We start from the raw sequence: 15,614 nt of genomic DNA on the forward strand, positions 1-15,614 counted from the left end.
GTTTCGATTTGACTTTTTTTAGTTAAAACCAAATCAAATCAGTTATGATCGAGGTTTTTTTTTTCAATATCAAACCAAATCAAACCAAACTATAGTCTGGATTTTTTTTTCGATTTGACTCGATTTATTAATTTTGTGCGGTTTGCCGGTCCCTTTGTATACCCTACTCATGTGCACCCTCTATTTTAATTGGATATTTTATTAATATCATATATCTCAGACTATATTACGCATCTTTGGGGTTGCTGATTGATTTGTCAATTTGATTCACTATGGTCGCAAATGATATATAAATGATGACAAAAATCGACACGAGTCGGTGGTGGGGTACAACTTACAAGGGAGGAAACGAAGGAGGAGACAATGATTTTGAAATTAAAAGTGTATGGGGGATAATTAATATACGGAAAAGGTCCAAAAATGGGTTTCGGAGCAGGTGCTGTCCGCTTATGAGGCTGTCATGTCATAGCTTCGTGCATGTCGAGTAAGATTAAAATGGCTTGTGTGGAGGACTGTTAGGTTGAAGGACATTAGTGGCACATTATGCTAACTGTGAGAATATTTTTGGCCCAGTTTACTAACGGAGGATAAAAATGAATTATATACCATAGTTTAGGAATATTTTTGGACTTTTTTCGATTAATATATATATATATATATATATTAAAATAGAAAAGGTGGCTTCAAAGTGGGGTAACTTTTGATAAAGCATGATTGTCGTTATTCTTTTGGTACATTTCCTCTTTTCACATTCCCTTAGCAGCCATCTGTTCACGGTGTAGAAAAACCTGCCCACGATCTGTTCGATATAAAACAAAGTATTTGTAATTGTGATTGGTTACGTCAATGATTTTTCTTTTGACTTTAATATAATGCAAAATTATATTACTGTCGGTATGGTTATTATTCAGTAGCTTCTGTTCTTTCAAGATTAAAAGTGATGTCCAGGCAAAAGCTCTAATTTCTGCAAAAACAAATCTGAGGTTGGGGCTAAGAGTCTACTGAAGAGAAACCATGGATGAATATTTTCAAGAAAAAGGGTCAAAGGAACCTTTATTAGAACCCAAAGAACCAGTGGTGGCTGTAGAGCATATAAACTCTGAGCTTGAAGACATATTGTCTGACACAAGCTTGTCCAATTTCCAGATGCTTGGGCGAGCCTCTGTTATAGAATTGAAAAATCTATTCCGGCTAGCAGCCCCATCAGTTATTGTTTATTTGCTCAACAATATCACTTCAATGTCTACCCAACTATTCTGTGGTCATCTCGGTAATCTTGAACTCGCTGCTGCTTCCCTTGGCAATGAAGGTATTCAACTCTTGGCCTATGGCGTCATGGTAATTTTCTATCACCTACCCTATTAGTTAACATATTTGTATCATGGCACTAGTATAACTAATTTGCTACAAACTGAATCAATTACTATTAATATTCTTTTTGGAGCAGTATTATTTAATAACTTGATTGACTAATTAAGGTTATATACAAGTGTTGTAGACTTGCCATTCCTTCTTGTTAATCGTCCTACCATATAAGCAGATCTTCTTTTTCCCCGGCAATGGCACTTTCTTTGTTGCCACGTGACCAGGAGGTAACGGGTTCGAGTTGTGGAAACAGACTCTTGCAGAAACGGCTGCATACAACAGACCCTTGTGGTCCGGCCCTTCCCTAGACCCTGCACATAGCGGAAGCTTAGTGCTCGGGCTACCCTTTTTTGTTTTATTGAAGAAACAATTTTATTGGAGCAGTTAGGGATGGGGAGTGCAGTGGAGACACTATGTGGGCAGGCATATGGAGCTCACAAGTATGGAAGTCTTGGAATATATCTTCAAAGATCAACTATCCTCTTGATGTTATCCGGAATACCGATAATGGTGGCTTACTTATTCTCAAAGCCAATTTTAATTTTTTTAGGAGAATCAGAGAAAGTTGCATCAGCAGCTGCACTATTTGTTTATGGTTTAATTCCTCAAATATTTGCTTATGCTGCCAATTTTCCTATCCAAAAGTTCTTGCAAGCCCAAAGTATTGTAAATCCCAGCGCATATATAGCAGCAGCGACATTAGTCCTCCATCTTTTCCTAACATGGATTGTGCTTTATGTATTTGAGTGGGGATTGTTTGGAGGAGCCTTGGTTCTAAGTATTTCGTGGTGGATAGTAGTCATTGCACAATTTATGTACATATTGTGGAGTGATACATGCAAGAAAACATGGAGTGGATTTAGTCTGCAAGCGTTTTCTGGGCTGTGGGATTTCTTTAAGTTGTCAGCTGCTTCATCTGTGATGTTGTGTTTGGAGGCGTGGTACTTTCAGATTTTGGTTTTAGTTGCTGGTTTGCTACCAAATCCTGAAGTGGCATTGGATTCTCTAGCTGTTTGGTGAGTGGGATATCTTGTTGTAAATTAGTTACCTCTGCATTGTGTTCCATTTGGGTTAATGTGTAGTTGATGATCATAGAATTTGCTTGCAGTAACACAATTCTTGGATGTGTGTTCATGTTATCTGTTGGTTTCAACGCTGCTGCAAGGTTAGCGATGGATTACTGGAATACTAAACTCTCTAGAAACACTTTCAATTTGTAAAATATAGTTGGTAAAGGCCTCCTCTGTTCAGAATGAATACAAAAATGATAGGCTAAACTAGATTTTTGAAAGTCAGACAAGATTACACAGCTCTGATTTTTGAAAATGTCAGTGTAAGGGTGAGCAATGAATTGGGAGCTGGACATCCAAAATCAGCTGCATTTTCAGTTGTGGTGGTAACATTAAGCTCGTTCGTGATTGCTGTAGCCATTGCCATAGTAGTGATGTTGCTTCGCGATGTGATGAGTTATGCATTCACAGGCGGGGAAACCATTGCTAAAGCATCCTCAGAACTTGCACCACTCTTGGCTGCCTCAGTAGTTCTCAATGGTATTCAACCTGTTTTATCTGGTGAGTCTTCTGTCAACTTTGTATCTTAAGATTCTGCTGAAAATCAAGATAATTAATATAATTATATGGTAGAATGTACATATCTAGATTCACTTCATATGTTGAGGTTAATTGAATAGACTATTAATTGGAATATCTTTGACATTAGGAATTAGCCCTCGTGTCTTGAATTTCAGAATTCCAGTTCAATTGTTTGGGACATAAATGCCTTGCATTGTCCTAAAATTAGATTTTTAGTTCAATATTTTATGACAAAATAAGTACTAGCTAATCCGTAAATAGCAGCCCTAAGAATAGTTGTTTGTGCACTTCCTCATGATGTGGTCAACTATGAATTTCACTATCAGGGATAATGCATCTAGAAATCGGCATAAATGCATGAGTTCTCCTTAATTAATGATATGAACATATATTATGTTTGATTGAAGGGGTGGCCGTTGGGTGTGGATGGCAAGGTTTTGTAGCTTACGTTAACGTCGGATGTTACTACGTTGTTGGCATTCCATTGGGTGTTCTTCTTGGTTTCAAATTCAAACTCGGAGCTAAGGTAAGCAGGTTATTATGGCAGTTATTAGTCCTTTCTATCCTTTTATTTTCCTTAATAAGCAGGTTTTGTTTCTTCAATTTTGGTATAATCGCCAGCAAAAAGCTCGTCTAATAGAATCATTTGAAATACTAGAATGGAGAAAGACTAATTGAGTTTTAGCAATTTCTTTTGTGATTAAACCAAGTTTATTTACTTAATTTTGGGTAAATGTGTAGGGATTATGGCTGGGCATGTTTGGAGGAACAGCCATACAAACTCTAATCTTACTATGGGCCACTTTTCGAACCAATTGGGACGACGAGGTACGTTTTCTCCGCCACTAAATGTAGAATACTTTATGTCTATTATATACTCCTACATCATTTTGATTTCTGAAATATATGAAAAAGGTTGATTTTTAAATTTAAAGAATTAAATGAGTCGATCCTCATACTTGAAATATACTACTCCTTTATTGAACTGAGATAGACCGATTAAAAATCGGTTCTAACCACTCTAGCTCGCTTTCTTTTTTCAGGTGGAGAAAACGAAAAATCGATTAAATAAGTGGCGAGATAGCAGTAAAACCCCATTGTTGAACGAATCATGAGAACGACCATTTTTGCATTAGAATGCAAGCATGTCCGATTGGTTAACATCAGTCCATTCTCTAACCTATTGTTGTGTGAGACCCAGAGCTTTTATGATAGCTTAAGATTTCATACTCTCACAAACTCCGATCAGATACTTGAGACTTAGTGTATCTTAGTGTTTCCAAAAGACCATGTACACAGATTCGGTCTAGCGGAGCATATCTAGAAAAGCAGTCAAACTAATATTAAGGGGATCGTGAGAAGAGGAAGATCATTGATGTAATTTCATTTATTTGTGTTCACTGGTGCACTTATGAGTTATGATTGTGAATACAAGAAACAATGATATATGAGATTTTAAGATTATATCAAATGTGATTCATATGATCTAGGATACCGTATACTTTATGATCTATTTGCAGGTTTGCACTTTGACGAGAAGCTATATACTCCTAATAGATGTAGAACACTTAGCTCTCGCAGTACTTAAACTATTGATTTTATTTTACAAGTGTATCTGTAGGTTAAGTAGAATTAAGGATTGACCAAAGTATTCTATTAGCATTCAACAGTGATTTATAACAGATTCCTTATGCTCCAGACGTCGCATAGCACGCACTCCCTCAGCCCATTCTGTTAGCCTGGCCCCACCACAAAATCAATTAATCTTCTACATGGCATTTTCACACGACTACTCTTTCTAGGCTGAGTAGGATTATTCTTATCCAACGTGTCATCCCTGCTGTCCTCTATGTCACTATTATCATTCATAACAGCTACTTTCTCGTTTCTTTCTTCTTTCACTTAATCTTATGAGAAAAAGAAAGAAAGCAATGGAGTGACCCCTGTGAGGGGTGAAGTGCACCGGTAGTCACTTTTAAGCCCAGTATTTAAAATATATTCATAATCTATAATGTATTTAAAAATTAGTCAATTCATCCGAACTTAAGGACTAAATATCCTGAATTTTTGAGTTGCTAATTGAAAATTCAGAACTTAGTGTCCTAAGTTTTTGAGTTGCTAATTTGAAATACAAAACACTTCTGAACTGTTAATTTAAAATTCAGCACATAAAATTTGAGTTCCTGGATACAATTTCAAAGTTTAGTGATGTCCTAAAGTTTGAACTTTGATATTTAAACTGTGTCCTGAAGTTTGAGTGAATTAGTTAATCTTTCAATACATTGTAAACTCTAGATGGAGTATAATTCAAATAGTATACTTAAAAGTGGCTACATGCGGCCATTTCCGCCCCTTGCGGTTGTGAGCCCGTTTTACTTAAAAGTAATTTTCCAATTGTCAAGGTGAGTGTCGAAGTAGAAATAGCGTGGGATAGCCACTTTTTAATATGGTATTTAGTTTTTATCCAGTATTTTTAATGTTGAGCAAAAATAGCTACTACTCTATTAAAATTAATACGAAAAGATGTTTTTACCCTTTCTTCATGAGTCCTGTGTAAATATTAAGGATATGGTGTCCTTAACATTTACACTGCACACATGAAGTTAAGGACGCCATGTCCTTAATATTTACACTGCACATATGAAGTTAAGGATTTGACAGGACACTTTGTCCTTAATATTTACACAACATTCATGAAGCTACAGACACTATGTCCTTAATATTTACACAACACTCATAAAGTTAAGGAAACTATGTATGCATATATGATGTTAAGGACATGAGGTCCTAAAGTTTAGCAACAAAAGGTGCAAATACATGTTATGTCCTTAACATTTATACTGCACACATGAAGTTAAGGACGCCATGTCCTTAATATTTACACTGCATATATGAAGTTAAGGACATGACAAGACACTTTATCCTTAATATTTACACAGCATTCATGAAGCTAAGGACACCATGTCCTTAATATTTACACAGCCCCCATGTCTAGCACAGAGGTATTTTCGTCCGGGCGGATAACAATTTATTAAGCACTGGCTAAAGAGTAAATACATTTTAAACAGTGGCTAAAGAGTAAAGACATCTTTAATTAGTGGCTAACTGTGCACTTCCCCAGTGTCAAAAGTGAATTGGACCTCCACTTAAAATGGGCCAAGCGCACGAATCCGAAGAGTCGAGCCCAATCCAAGTCGTACAAAGTTTTTGGGATTTTTTTTCCTTTCCTATACCATATATGAAACTTATTTACCAAAAATATTCAAATAATTGTATATTACCCGCCCTAAACAAGTTTTTGTTACCAATTATATACAATCCATAATTAATGCCTTAAATTGGGGGATTCAGTTACACCCTTTTTCTTTTTTCCTCCTTCCTCTTTCCTTGTTTTCCTGTTGCCTTAAATGCTTGTAAAACAATCAAATTTCCAGCGTATTTTTGTACCAATCCCAAACTACACATCATTTCTCTCTGCTAAAGACACAAAATGTGAAAGCAAAATTTTGTACCATTCATCAAGTTTGCACTCTTCTTTTTGTTATTAATTACGAATATTATATTATTATTATCCAGCAATTTGCTCTGATCAAATAGATACAATTTACAATATCTGTACGCTTTTATTATCTGAGAACACAAACAATTATTTCTCTAGCTTTAAATATTTAAAATATTTTCTTTAATAGTTCACTGTAAATTTTTTATAAATATATACATTTTACTAAAGGAAGATGGAGGAATTGATGTCTTAATTTTTTTTATTTACACTAGAACATAATTGATCGGAAAGTTTCAGATGAAAAGAAAAGCTCATGGAGCAAGAAAAAACAAATGGAGAAACACCGAAGTTCCAACAACACCAAGAAGAAAAATTTACTCAATGTATCAAGTCACAAGTAATATGTGTTTTCTATATAAAATTTACCATTTATATTAAATAAATCTACAATATCATAAACTTTAATATAATTTTCATAATACAACCCTCTATATGGGATGATTTACAATGGAATAGAACCCTCTATTTATAGGGAGAGGGTGACTTAGCCACCAAGTAATAAACTCTAGAATCTCTCTAAATATAGACATTCACCATAAATAAAATTCTATTTATAACACTCCCCCTTGAATGTCTATTCAACAGATAATGTGTCTCGTTAAAACCTTAACTAAAATAAAACACAGTGGAAAAAAAATTCTAGAGAAGGAAAAAGATTACGCATATCTAACAATACGCCTTTTGGTTGCCTCGTTAAAAACCTTGCAAGGAAAACCCAGTGGGACAAAACTTTGTAAAGGAAAAAGAGTACAACGCGTATTAACTCCCCCTGATTAGAGCATTAATTCACATCTTTAAGCATTTGCATTCCAATTTTGTGCACCATCTTCAAAACGATCTTTGGTAGAGACTTGATAAACAAATCAGCCATATTAACTTGAATGAATATATTGCACCTTGAAATCATCAATCTTGATAGAGATGTAATGTCTTCATAAACTACCGTAGAATGGCCTTTTCAATATCTCCATAGAGGTATTCTCGCTATCACATTATCATGCTTATAGTTATAGCAAAATACATATGTGCACAAATTACACTTATCATACGGTACTTCGGGACCAAGAAATGTATATGCTTCAAGCGATTTAAATCCTTCAAGGATTGTCATATAGGTTAAGTCATATAAGCCATATAATAGACTTTGGATGCATATCAAGTTTTTATGTCATGCTAGACATATAAGATATCGAAAACTGATTGCACATACCATTGACTTTATACTTTCAAGTATTTGAACAACATAGACAAAATTATGTGTCTTTCATATGGAATCAATTCTACTTGAATTGTGTCTCTTCCATTTGGCCAATACTTTTGTGTCTATATTCGATAGACTTAAGATCCCCATCTATACTTGGCGCTATGATAGATGTCGTCGACAAACATTTTATATCGGTTCCAATATTTTTTTCATAAAGACATAACATAGGGATCTCTTCATTCATATATTCATCTCTCATGAGATTTTATGAAGTGTTATGTCATGTGATCTTCTAGATCACTTGCCTCCTTTATTATGATCATTTAATCATTTGCTCATCTTCTTTATCAAGAAGTTTATTTGAAACCGATTTGTCTATACGCTTTAAGCGTACCATAGACTTTGTCCTTATAGGACTTAATATGAGCATTTGCAATGAGAATATAGTTACTTTCTTTGGGTAAGCAAATGCGTCTGGCATGCTTTGCAATATATTGCAGATGAATTATCTTTTTATGAACTTCAAGTTCATATTATCGTATTTGAGGATCTAGATATACAAATGATAATCAATTCCAAGTAACTTTTTTTCAACTGTTTATCATGTCTCCCCCTCATGTTAGAAAAACTAACTTGCTTCCTCAATTTTGAGAACCCATCTTTGTGCATTATGGTCTTAATCAATATATACACCGCACATCAATAATAACAAGATGAAATTATTTGGTTCCTGACCCCGAACCACTTGTGAGGGGAGAATGTAATATACATTCGTATATGACCTATATCAAACTGATATAGATAACTTTGTTCTCATCAGCAACAATTTAGCTATTAAGTGGAGGCACTCAATAAATTATTTTGCTAAACCAGCTGTGATGTAAACCAACTTATCAAGATGAACTTCTTGAATAGAAAATCTGGAAATTATGCTCGAAATTAAACTATTGAGCAAGTTACCTCGCAAAACACCATGTTGCGAGTTAATAATAATTGCACGTGTAACCATCTCATAAATGCATCTTATGTGGTATACATGGCAGGTGAATGGGCCCATATTCACCTTTGATATTTCCAGAATTCATGGGATTCAATCCCAACTTTAGTTGGTCAATTAATTAATGAGAATAAGCAATATAAGAGAATTCGTAAAGAACTTTCTAATTCTTTAATATTTACCCATGTGAATTCTCTATTATTTTTGCACATCATACTTAAATTGATATGGCTAAACCAATTATACCAACTGAATAAATTATCAATATTGATAAACTTCAGGTTTACACCATGACGCGTGCAATTATCAATAAACTTCAAGTTTATTATGATATGAGTTTTCATATCAATAAACTTCTACTTTATTGTTGCATTCTTTTATTTATGTAGTACAAATTGAAGAATAAAGCGGATAGCTCTTCACATATATATTACTCCGCTACAAGTTATAGTAATAGAAGATATTAAATCTTTCCTTTATTTATAGTCTCAATATAACCAACCGTTTTCGCGAATACTTTAGAAACTGAATAAGTTTCTTTGAGACTTACTACAACACAATACCTTATTGGTAATCAATTGTGTTTCTCCAAAATAGTATAATTGGCTCTTCCAGAGCTCTCAATTAATTTTGTACTACCACATATTTATCAACATTCATATGGTGAATATCTCTTTTAAAGAGAAAGTTATACCATTATGGTTATGGTCAAAATTATATGCAAGATATGTTTCTTGCATTAATGTTATTCTTTAATAATCGCATTACCAAAATATTTTGGTGTGCAATAGGTACGTGACCAATGACTATTCATGCCATAATAATGACATTATTTTCTTATATCATCTCAAACCTCCTTCTAGAGGTGGGTGTGGTATATTCACTACCACTAGCACGTTCATATTCTTCCAAGAATGAATATGTATTCATAAATTAGATGTTGTCATATTCACATCATGAATGGACTATAATCATCTATATGTGCTTTATAAAATCTCATGTCAAATCTATGACAAATATTACTTTCATAAAGTGAATGATTATTTTGAGAATCCTTATTGTTCTCATTACCACAATGATGACGATTATAATTTCGTCTATTGTCACGTCCACATCCATTGATACATTCATAGTAATAATTTTGTCTTCTTTCAGACTTATTACATACTGTTATCACTTTCTCTAAAGGGAGTGAGAATGGAGCAAATTCAATGGGACAGGTTTTCAATTCTTTGCCCACAATCATACATGAATTTGATCATGGCAAGACATAGAAATTTTACCACTTTGGGTGGTTATAATATCTTTCAAACTCCATTAGAGTTGCAATCAAAATTTATCGTCTTTGCTTGTATTTAAAATCAAATTATAGAATGTCAAGAATTTGAAAGAGAAAAGTAAAATACTTACCTTAAATCCAGAATTTAATCATGAAGGAAGTTCATAGAATAATTGACAATCATTATGCTCAATCCCAAATCTTCTACTCAATTGGTTAGAGTCTCGTGCTGATAACGTGTTATGAAACAATAAAAGAAGAAGAAGAGTATTACAGAGCAAAGTAGAGAGGAGAAAATTCTTATTGATATGGGATGATTTACAATGGAATAGAACCCTCTATTTATAGGGAGAGGGTGACTTAGCCACCAAGTAATAAACCCTAGAATCTCTCTAAATATAGACATTCACAATAAATAAAATTCTATTTATAACAAATACAAATTTTATACAACTGCTCATGCATTATACAACTATTTTTCAACTTTCATACAACATTCAAATAAAAAAAATATATAACTACAACATAATACAATTTAAATACAATTTGCATACAACTTTAATACAATTTCGTAACTATTGTATGTCATGTGTTCTTCTTCTCCTCCTCCTCTTCTCCTCCTTCCTCCTTCTTCCTCCTTCTCCTTCTCCTCCTCCTCCTCCTCCTCCTCCTCCTCCTCCTCCTTCCTCCTCCTTCTTTCAATCTTAAATTCAGCCAAAACCAAGTCTAATTTTCACCAAACGCCCTAAAAAGTGAGATATAAGTTCCAAAGAATATTCCTAATTGTTTGCAATACCCAATCCAAACAAATAATAATTTTTGAAAATCCAAATTCGAATTCAAAGTTTCGAAACTTTTTAATGGTTGTCAACGGGAGAGAGTCAAACACCTTCAAAATTTATTGATTGATAATTTCAATTCGAACACGAATTGTGCAACATGAAATAAAATTACTAAGTTAAGACTCTATAGTAACACAATTGAAATTCATTGATGAATTCCCTGGGGAAAAAGAGAGAGAGGATAAAAGGCGTAGAAAATGAAGGAAGAAAAATTGGGAAAAGAACAGACGAGGAGGAGGAGGAGAGAGAGAGAGAGAGAGAGAGAGAGAGAGAGATGGGAAATAACTAATTCCCTATTCAATTCCTAATATAAAGGGATACTCATTAATACTAATTTGTATATAATTGGTAAATTGTATATGCCCATGTAATTAAGTTAAACCTTGATTAGGGATAGTAATAAAGTTTCATACGTAGTATAGGAAGGTAAAAATTCAAAAAATATTTTGGGAGGGGTGAATTTTCTACCGCACGGGCATTATGATATTTATTTTTTTCATTGTGGAATTCATATGGCGAAGTTTGATGAGAGATGTGGGAATAAAGAGTTCATATAGTTGAAAACTGTTTTTAAAAAAAATCTATCACAATGACGTAGTGAGTGTAGTTACGTACGTTGTATTCCAGACGTAGTGAGTGTAGTTGAATTAACACGTAGATTCACACCTTTATTTTTACGTAAGATTATATCAACTTAAGCCTAATGATATATATTTGATTTCGCAAATGACCGTATGAGATGTTATTGTAAACCATGTGATTGAATTCAGATTGGATTAATTGCGCAATTCACTATCTCACATAAAAACCTCAAGATGACAACCTCATCTATTATTTATTAAGTTGCTTTACTCTCATTCTACATGCTCATTAGCATGGGCAAAATCATGGAGTCTGAAGCTGAGCAGCCCCTGTTGGCTGCTCATGGAGCAAGCTCCGAGCTTGAGGAGGTGCTCTCCGACTCCCAATTACCTTACTTTCAACGCCTTAGGTCCGCCTCTTGGATCAAATTCCAGCTGCTTTTTCGACTTGCAGCCCCTGCAGTAGCTGTATACATGATCAACAATGCTATGTCCATATCCACTCGGATATTTTCAGGACAACTTGGGAACCTTCAACTTGCAGCAGCCTCTCTTGGCGATCAAGGCATCCAATTATTTGCTTATGGCCTTATGGCGGTGTACTTTTATTATCTCTGAATTTCTTTCTTAATTGATCACATGTATAAAATTTCTAAACAATTTCTTTTACCTTATTGATTGCAGCTAGGAATGGGGAGTGCAGTGGAAACACTTTGTGGACAAGCATATGGAGCTCATAGATATGAAATGCTAGGAGTTTATCTGCAAAGATCAACCATTGTACTTTCTTTAACAGGGATTCCACTAGCAGTTGTGTATTTGTTTTCCAAGAATTTACTGCTCGCTCTTGGCGAAGCAAAACCAGTGGCATCAGCAACATCAGTATTTGTGTATGGCCTAATTCCTCAAATATTTGCTTATGCCGTCAACTTCCCTATACAGAAATTCTTGCAATCTCAGAGTATTGTAGCCCCTAGTGCCTTTATTGCCTTAGGGACCTTGTTTGTGCACTTATTGCTCAGTTGGATTTTTGTATACAAAATTGGACTTGGATTAATAGGAGTGAGCATCACTTGTGCTGAGTTTTTCTTGGTGGATTGTTGTGGTGGCTCAATTTATATACATATTGAGAAGTGAAAGGTGTAAAGCTACTTGGACAGGTTTTCGACGGGAGGCCTTTAGTGGATTATGGCAATTTGTGAAGTTATCGGCTGCTTCAGCTGTTATGTTGTGTTTGGAGAATTGGTATTTTCAGATTCTAGTGTTGCTTGCTGGTTTACTCAAGAATCCTGAGCTTGCCTTAGATTCTATCTCTGTTTGGTGAGATTCAATTGTACCTTCTATTTATTTGTATGCTACCAAAAACTGCATGTCTGTTCATGATCCCATAAGACTAGTTAGTTATCATAGTGGCAAGATCAAGAACTTCCACTCCAGTAAAAGGTTAATTAGTTGTTAATCAATTGTGACTTTTCTTTGCCAACATTTAGTAGTGGTACTCTAAATGTGTATTGTTGTTAAAATTTTGGATCCGCTTCTGTTATCTTGCATTGTTTAAGTGACCTGCGTGTTGCTAATGAGCTAAAGACTATATTTGTTTTATTTTTGTAGCATGTCAGTGAATGGGCTGATGTTCATGGTTTCAATGGTGTTCAATGCTGCTGCTAGGTAAGTTTTTGGCTATTTTTCTTTTTCTTGATTAATATTTGAACCAATCTTTTTGTGTAATATTGCTTTTCTAGGTTAAAAATAGGTGGTATTTTAGCAAATGACTTCCATCTTTATTGTTGTTAAAATTGGCAAACTGATCAGTGTAAGGGTGAGCAATGAATTAGGAGCAGCACATCCAAAGTCAGCAGCATTCTCAGTGTTTGTGGTGACATTCATATCATTTCTCATAGCTGTGGTGGAAGCCATAATTGTGCTGTGTTTGCGCAATGTTATCAGCTATGCATTCACTGAGGGTGAAACTGTGGCCAATGCAGTATCTGATTTATGTCCATTTTTAGCTGTCACCCTCATTCTCAGTGGTGTTCAGCACAGTGTTATCTGGTAAAATACTTGTCTTGTCCTTAATCTCATTAATTATAAGATTTATTTATATACACTGACATTGTAAAAAAAATTCTCGTTATCAGTATAATTTAACCCATTATAGCATATTACATGTCTTGCTCTTTAGGTTACTAATCTCAATATTCATGAGTAGTTATCTATCGTTAAATATTCTGTTACACAATAATTTAAACTCTCTAAGTCACTGGTTCTTCTTGTTTTATACCAGATATGCCATGTCAATATTAATTACATGTTGCATGGGAGGGTAGAGCAATGCTTGGATCTCAATTGGTGCTATGGTAATGAATGCATCTTTTTGAATAGAGTAACTAAAGTTTGGTAGAAAACAGTAAGTAATTAGGTGCAAAATGTAAGAACACATAAAATTAAAGTGATAAGTTTTAAATCTTATTTTAAACGTTTACTAAGTTGCGTGACCTAATTAAGAATTTAGTATTCAAGTTGGTAAAAGTTTTAGTTCTCATAAGTGTTATCTTTTACCCAATTTGGTCTTAAATGGTCCAATGAACTTTTTTGTTTTTTGTTCTTAAGTGCTCAATAAGCTTGTCATCACTTTCTGGGAGAGTGACAAATAGGAGAAAAAGACACTATAAGCACAACAAATAAGGTAGACAACTTGACTTGACAAAAAAGTGATATCACAGACCTTGTTGAATCCATGTTTCAGTACAGCGACTCATGTACTCCCTTTGAGATAAGAATGTGAAAGGTGCCATCTAAGTTGTCTTAATATATTCTTAAGTTGAGGTCCATAATATGGACTTAGTGCGATGAGATAGTCTAGTAGACGTGCACTACTAAATGACTTTCAAATTTTCTTCTCGCCCTCTATCCACCCATCTCCTTGTCATAATAATGCAGTGGGGTGAAAGATTATCAATTTATCATGCCCCTCTAATACAAACCTTTTTAATCCTAGTTTGTTTTCATTTGGAAATTTGCAGTTTGTTTGGCTTGCATAACGAACATAGTCACCATCTTGCGTATAGAAAATATTTCATCTACGTCCTCACTGTTTCATAGGCAGATCGAATTGTTAGGTGTACCGTGTACCTCAATATTTTGCACCTGTCCTTGATCCCCTACCAACTAATGTTTTCCTTTGACAAGTCCGTGGACTTGAGCATATTTTAGTAGCGTACAAAAGTTACTATATTAAACTAGTAATAAAAACCGTATCGTCCAACTTCATTAAAAGGTTGAATTTTCTATATTTTCAGGTGTTGCTGTTGGCTGTGGATGGCAGGCGTTTGTTGCCTACGTGAATGTAGGGTGTAATTATGCTGTAGGAATTCCAGTGGGATGTCTTCTCGGATTCAGGTTTGACCTTGGTGCTAAGGTTTTCCAATACACACAATTCATAATTGTAGAAGCCTTCCATTATTATACAAATTTTAAAACAAACACACATGAATATATGTATGTCCATAGCCTGGCTTGCGTGACATATTAACTGGATTAATGGCGGGAATATGGACTGGGATGATTGGAGGGACTGTGATGCAAACCATCATTTTGCTTTGGTTCACATACCGTACAGATTGGAATAAAGAGGTAACTTACAGTCAATAGTTACAAAATTGCACAAGAAAGTGGTAAGTTTGTAACTGAATTTGGGGTTCTTTTTTTCTTTTCCAGGTTGAGAAAGCTAGAACACGTCTAGACAAATGGGGAAACGTAAAAGAACCTCTAAACAAGGAATGAAGGTGGTGAAGAACATTAGGACTAAGAATAAAACGAGGAGATGAGGTGCCAAGTAATTCTTGCAGTAACCTGCCAGGCCAAAGAAGTGGTCTACAGTTCAGATTACCAATGATTCTGGCACATCTGCCAAAAGAAAGTTTCATTCATCATTACCTTCGGTCAATTTCCATCAATTAATCATATCAAATATGTCAAAACCATTGTCTGTATCTGCCAATTTCTTGTTTGATTGTGTTACAAAAATGAACTCCAATTCTGCAATTAGGCCAACAACGTGCAATCAAATTGATTCCATGAGCGTCTAACCAGGAAAAAAATGAAAACACTGAAAGCAGTAACGGGCTATGCTTACAGTTTTGCTCTAACACTCATGTAAGAAACCTAGATAGAATAAGAAAGGCAACTACAT

The 15,614-nt window shown here is 34.7% G+C and overlaps 2 protein-coding genes across 2 annotated transcripts; both read left to right on the forward strand.

The window, feature by feature from the left end:
- The first annotated feature begins 895 nt into the window (after positions 1-895).
- On the forward strand, positions 896-4,442 carry LOC104212940 (protein DETOXIFICATION 40-like). The gene is made up of 7 exons (XM_009762317.2): positions 896-1,338; positions 1,750-2,381; positions 2,474-2,530; positions 2,698-2,936; positions 3,365-3,483; positions 3,699-3,785; positions 4,001-4,442. Exons 1-7 carry the CDS (start codon positions 1,015-1,017, stop codon positions 4,070-4,072), a joined length of 1,530 nt encoding a protein of 509 aa, XP_009760619.1. The 5' UTR covers positions 896-1,014; the 3' UTR covers positions 4,073-4,442.
- A 7,165-nt stretch (positions 4,443-11,607) lies between these two features.
- Positions 11,608-15,466, forward strand: LOC104212939 (protein DETOXIFICATION 40). Its single transcript, XM_070167761.1, is given in 8 exon segments — positions 11,608-12,019; positions 12,107-12,484; positions 12,486-12,742; positions 13,034-13,090; positions 13,235-13,461; positions 14,710-14,839; positions 14,968-15,055; positions 15,140-15,466. Coding segments are annotated over 8 exon segments (1,518 nt in total). The 5' UTR covers positions 11,608-11,704; the 3' UTR covers positions 15,206-15,466.
- The last annotated feature ends 148 nt before the right edge of the window (positions 15,467-15,614 follow it).

Source organism: Nicotiana sylvestris, chromosome 2 (assembly GCF_000393655.2).
Source record: "Nicotiana sylvestris chromosome 2, ASM39365v2, whole genome shotgun sequence".
NCBI lineage: Eukaryota > Viridiplantae > Streptophyta > Magnoliopsida > Solanales > Solanaceae > Nicotiana > Nicotiana sylvestris.

Coding starts and splice junctions, on each gene's coding strand:
- LOC104212940 (XM_009762317.2), top strand. CDS start 1,015: ATGGATGAATATTTTCAAGAAAAAGGGTCAAAGGAACCTTTATTAGAA. Junction 2,531..2,697: donor GGTTTCAACGCTGCTGCAAG/GTTAGCGATGGA, acceptor TGAAAATGTCAG/TGTAAGGGTGAGCAATGAAT. Junction 2,937..3,364: donor TATTCAACCTGTTTTATCTG/GTGAGTCTTCTG, acceptor GTTTGATTGAAG/GGGTGGCCGTTGGGTGTGGA.